Consider the following 5,639-nt stretch of genomic DNA (forward strand, 5'->3'; position numbering starts at 1 on the left):
TTTATAGTCAACTAACCACAATTTTTTTGACCCCCAAAAAAAAAAAACCTAAGCACTTGTTTTCTTTTTAAAATAATTGATAATGATTTCACAAGATTCTAAAAGATGATATATTCCAACGTGTCTAGACATGTTATTTATCTCCAACATTCCTAATCTATGTTACCTTCCTATTTTTTTTTTTTTTAATGTCAAATGCTAATGGATGTGTAAGAAATGATACAACATTTGAAGTTAATCTCACGTTCATATAATAATTTAAAATACTATATAAATCAATGATGGCGTTACAAAATTGTGCACGTACCTCTTGATCTTATTTGGTGGTTTCGTTAAGTATGCAAGAATTGAAGGCAGATAATAATATCATTCTTTTGATAATAATGCAGTGTCCAAAAGTTTTGAGCACCGGATTAATTCCCATTTGGTTAGCCTTGAGCGACCGGGATGGATGAGCTTATCATTTGAGCAACCCTTTACAATTTCGGGCTTATACAATGATAACCTTATGGAACATTGTTTTGTCACAGGAACTGAAAAGGCGTGGCATCGAAAAGTTGGAATGAAGCTCTCTTTTACCATGCTTTCATACTGCGCGTCTCACGTATGCATATCAGGAAATCAATCGTGCCATGATTTTGGAAAGCCAATTCAACATCAACTGTACAAGGGAAATTTATGTAGGATTATTTTTTTTATTGGTACGGATATCAATTCGTCCTAAACTTTTTAATTTGGTTAATTTAATCCGAAACTTGTAAATAATTTGTCAATATAGTCATTCCAATTAGTTTTGATTGAAATTGCTGACGTAGAGAATTTTTGCAAATTTTTAATTTTTAGGTTTTTTGTTTTTCTTATTTCCCTCTACTAGTTCAAGGCCTCGATGGTGGCCACGAAGGTTGCCGGCCATAGGCGAGGGCCATAACGCCCTCACAGGTCCATAGTAAAGAAGAAAAGAAAAGAAAAGAAAAATGGGAAATATAAATTATTTAGAAAAAATAAGCAAAATTATTAAAAATTCCAAAAAGTGCCCAGGTCCGTGCTGATCATATCATAGAATAGCTAACGTCCATGTCACGATTTTTGGGCCAAAATTAACAGGGAAGAATGTATTAGTAAATTGTCAAAATATTTATGAATAAATTGAAAGGTTAGGATTGAATTAGTATTCGTGCGATGGATTTAAGATTTTTTTTGTAATTATACTAAAAAAGAGAGCAAACGCATTGTTCGCCTACGAAAAGGGCAATGCTCTCTCCCATCTCTGGTTAATTTCCTCCAAGTAGCCTTTTGATTTCTAATTGATACATAAATGTGAACATTGCCGATACTATAGTACCGGAAAAAATCCTCAAAATTTACCCCATGAGACGCCAATATTTAAAATATTTTTCGCCTCGGGACAGCAGTGTGATGGATCCACTTGACATGTCAATGGTGGGTGGCGGAGGCGGCCGGCTAAGCTATAGGTGGTGGATTGTGCTAGCGTTTTGGATAGGCGGATTTTGTGGTGTCTGATACAATTTGAAATGAAAATGCTAGTTTTTGTAAGGTTCTTTTTTAAAGGTCCAATGTGAAATAAAAATCCTAATTGAGGATGCTTCTTTAAAGGTTCTCTTTTATCCTTTGCTTATGCTAGTTTAAGTTTTCCACGAGTCACCTACGACATGCGAGGGAAATCACTCCTACAGCAGCAAGAAAGGAAACAATTTCTTACGGAAACAAGCAATTTTATCAACATTCACGACAGATCTTCACATTTCAATTCCACGAAATCAAGAGGAAAAAATGAAACAAAGAGAAGAACATCTTCCATATGAGAGGGAAAGAGAGAGAGATCAAGGATAGGGACTTCCGGCGGAACATGGGAGGAAAGAACCGGACCGGGCGATTTCTCGAAGGGGCCTGTCGGCAAACCGGCTGAGGTTGTAGAATTCAGTAGGTTGGAATTAGCGTTTGGATGATTAGAAACGTAATTTCCAAAATACAATTACAACTGTTAACATTTCAACTGCAGAGAGAAGGGAATAATCCATCAATTAAAGTAAAGAAAACTAACCCTTCTCACTACGAATGCACCCATCATGAGCAAAAATCGAAAGAGAACTAAAAAAAAAAAGAAGAGCAAGTTTGACCGCGGGTTGGAATGAGTTTGACTCAAGAAGAGCAATTTCGGGCGGTGCTTCGGAGGAAAGAGCCGGACTGGGTGATCTCTCGGATGGGCTTGTCGGTGAATCGGACCAGGTTGTAGATCCACGCCCCGGCAATCGCCCCGACAGTTGGTGCCACGATGTAGATCCACAGCTTATCGTAATGGTGAAACACTATCGCCGGACCCAAGCTCCTTGCCGGATTCATAGATGCTCCCGTTACTGGCCTAACCACCACCCAAAATAAAAAAAAAACACAGATTATCATCACGAAATACTTAATTTCTGCCCAGATTAATATTTTGTTTCTCAGCAAAATGAAAATTCGTTGCTCAACCTGATTTCTCGGGGTGATAGAAGTTCGGTCCGAGATGCGAGGAAAATGATATCGATAATTTATATGACTTTCTCTTTGTATCGATAGTCAAAGTACACACATAGAGTGTAATTTAAGAAGAGGTTGATAATGATCTTTCCGTTAATGGTGTAAATCATGAAATTTATATAATATTTGAGCCAGCAATATCTTATAAGATAAAACTCACCCATGATGCTCTTTATTTAAACCACGTAATCAATCATGTACTATTTTTCTATTCAAAAGATGATAGTCAGTCAATAATCATGGTCAACATCTCTTTTTCAGCCTGAGATGAGGGTAAGATGAAGATATAAGGAATTGAAATGGTCAATACCCTGCAAACATCACGTTGAGCAAAACGGTTGCACCAACAGCGAGGCCTGCGAGCTCCCCTATCTGCACCGAATTAAACTTACTAATCACCAACAGATACATATGACGTAAAAAGATTTAGGACTTAACTGGCACCAAAAAATGTTTAGGATTAAATTGGCACAAATACAAAAGGTTTATGACTTTTTTAACACTTTTCTCATGATAAAATAATAAAAAAAATATCTAGCATTAAATATTGTACGATTCTCCCTACCCTTTGGTGACGATTACTAACACAAACTAACACGTTCCAACCACTTAATGGTGACATGAATTCAACATAAGAAATTTTATGGCGCAATTAATGGAAATATAGCGTTTTTCTATAACATGATTCGATGCAAGTAGGAAATGATATGATATTAGAACACGAACGACCAGCCTTCGTCAGAACTTAGAAGTGGGTCCACCGTTTTCTTGTCAAGAGAGAGAGCTCTCTTGTCAAGAATTTAGGATCGAGCCGTATGGACACAAAAAGGGTTGTCGGAGAAGTCGTTCAAGAAGAAGCGAGAAAGAACCTAAGGTTGGTTGGGTGGCGGGGCCGCTGCCCTCCGGCCTCTAGGTATTATGCACAAAACACGTTAATTATTTTTCATGTCTATAAGAATTTCACGAGATTTCTTTGTGATCTCGTGCGATTTTTGAGATTTTCTTATCCCGCTTCCTCTTGAAGAGATTGATCATTAATTATTATTTTTTGTAGACGAATTTTCCTGTAAAATTTCCTCAATTATCAGCAAGTAATTAAAAGAAAGAAGTTGGAACTTACTGCTCTATTATCGGTGGCAACGCCGGAAATGATGAACATGAGGTAAAAGGTGATGATGAACTCAAAGACAAATGCTTGCCCATCCGAACCGGCCGGTTGAGTCCCAAGGAAATGGTTCAGCTTGCCGGTGAATAGCAACCGCAGTGTCCCGTTCGCCAACGTTGATCCCAAAACTTGTGCCAATATATATGGAGGCACCTGCACGCCAAGAAGAAGATGCAACAGAGAGGAAGTTTTAGCTTAGCGAAAAATTAATAAGAGAGCCCTCCATTAATTGCCTAAATTAATGATTTCGTGAGTCAAGATTTAGATAGAGAACATGAGATTGCAAATGAATTAACGAATAAGAGATCGTGATAAATCCTGGATCGGAAAAGATTGGATCAGTCAAGCTCATTCAAAAGTGAAAACTAATAATTCGAACGTACTTCTGGAATGCGATTGATTCAGTATGTCCCGGTATATGTAAATTTCGGGTTATGCTCTTGCAAACCATTCAATGGCTAGCTAAAATATACACCTAACCAGTAACCAATGACCTCTAAAAGCGGTGGCTTGTTAGAATCATGTGATCTAAACAAAGCTATCTAGACAGGCCTTTAATGACTGCCAGGTCACTAGCTCTCAGCATTTGACACGGATTGAAACATATCTTAAATAGGAATCAGGCGTTATGACTTTGGAAGAGATATGGTTGCACCTGTTTCCACGGAAACCTCTTGCAGGTGGCGAAAGCAATGGTGACGGCTGGGTTGAAATGGGCGCCGGAGATGTGTCCGACTGAGTACACCAGCACCATTACTGCTAAGCCCCATACCATCGATATCCCCGGGAGCGTCACCACCTTGTCGTAGTCCAAGTTCACCGCCACAGACCCACAACCCGCGAATATCAAGAAGTAAGTCCCAAAGACCTCTGCGATCAACTGCAACGTTTTGAGAAATAAGCGATCAAACAAAAGATTGATGAACATCCAGGTGAATACGAAAAGGGCAAAAGGAAAATAAGAAGGAAGGGATTGGGGGAAAAAGAGTAGATGGAGATGAGAACCCAAGTAACCTTTTGAATGAAGGGAAAAGAGAAGAAAGTGCTTCTAATTTCTTCCTTGGCGTTGGAAGTGTCTTTCATTTCCAAGACAACTCCATGGTTCCCATTGCTCCCACTCGTCTGATCTGCCATTTTCTGCTGATATTTCAGAGAAAATGCCCAGGATAAGAAGCAAACAACAGAAAAAATCACCGATATGGCTTCGCTCCGTTTTGCATTTGGAAATAAGCAGGCCCCATTTATACTGTACTTGAGAGAGAGAGAGAGAGAGAGAGAGAGAGAGAGAGAGAGATAGAGGTGGATAATGACTGGGTACTAATTTGAAAATTTCGAGGAGATAAAAGTTGAAAAAGATGACCTGTGAACCGACCAGGCATTGAAGGCCGCTTCAACCACCGATGCTGAGATATAGAGAGGGGACAAGCACCTAAGCTTCAATAAGACACACCCTTAAAATGAGCAGGCTTGTTGGATTTATAATTTAGGGAAAGTTCCTCAAATGGGATGCTTATTTGGCATTATGGGTTATGAGATTGGATCTTGATATGTTGTGTGACCTTATTATTGACATCTTGCCCACTAGGTTTGCTTCCAATGGCAAGGAAATTGGATGGAGAAGGGATATTTAGTTTTGAGGCATGGGGTTCGATTTCACGCTCTACAAGAGATAAAATAACAATTTAAGGGAGATGAGAGTAAAAGTAGAGGTGTCTGCAAAGTGTTAGATTAAAAGTCTAAGAGAGAGACCATGATTAGAGTATGATAGACCAAAGAATGAGAATAAATATTGGATTGTGTCATAATTAGTTGATGCTTTTAATGCTTTTTTACTAGCAAAGATATTGGAGAGACTGTTTTTATCTGTGATGGGACTAAATAGGGGAAAATAGATCCCCTGAAGAAAGTTTTGGACCATTTCATTTATTTTTTTGTT

The 5,639-nt window shown here is 38.5% G+C and overlaps 1 protein-coding gene across 2 annotated transcripts; it reads right to left on the bottom strand.

The window, feature by feature from the left end:
* Window positions 1-2,160: 2,160 nt before the first annotated feature.
* On the bottom strand, window positions 2,161-4,982 carry LOC104428886 (aquaporin NIP1-1). 2 transcript variants are annotated; one of them, XM_018866410.2, is made up of 6 exons: window positions 4,898-4,982; window positions 4,718-4,840; window positions 4,359-4,583; window positions 3,659-3,856; window positions 2,849-2,910; window positions 2,161-2,380 (listed from the first exon to the last, which is right to left on the bottom strand). In XM_018866410.2, the coding sequence occupies exons 2-6, from the start codon at window positions 4,835-4,837 to the stop codon at window positions 2,161-2,163; spliced, it is 825 nt and encodes a 274-aa protein (XP_018721955.1). In that variant the 5' UTR covers window positions 4,838-4,840; window positions 4,898-4,982. The 2 variants fall into 2 exon arrangements, with proteins under 2 accessions (XP_018721955.1, XP_039168475.1); XM_039312541.1 differs by having other exon boundaries at window positions 4,718-4,843; window positions 4,898-4,965.
* Between the last annotated feature and the right edge of the window lie 657 nt (window positions 4,983-5,639).

Source organism: Eucalyptus grandis, chromosome 5, assembly GCF_016545825.1.
Source record: "Eucalyptus grandis isolate ANBG69807.140 chromosome 5, ASM1654582v1, whole genome shotgun sequence".
Taxonomy (NCBI): Eukaryota; Viridiplantae; Streptophyta; class Magnoliopsida; order Myrtales; family Myrtaceae; genus Eucalyptus; species Eucalyptus grandis.

Bases quoted from the DNA above. Each gene is read 5' to 3' on its own strand.
- LOC104428886 (XM_018866410.2), bottom strand. From the start codon at position 4,837: ATGGCAGATCAGACGAGTGGGAGCAATGGGAACCATGGAGTTGTCTTG. The intron at 4,584-4,717 runs GTTACTTGGGTT...AAAACGTTGCAG, and splicing joins CTTTTCCCTTCATTCAAAAG to TTGATCGCAGAGGTCTTTGG. The intron at 2,381-2,848 runs GTATTGACCATT...GGTGGTGGTTAG, and splicing joins CTCAACGTGATGTTTGCAGG to GCCAGTAACGGGAGCATCTA.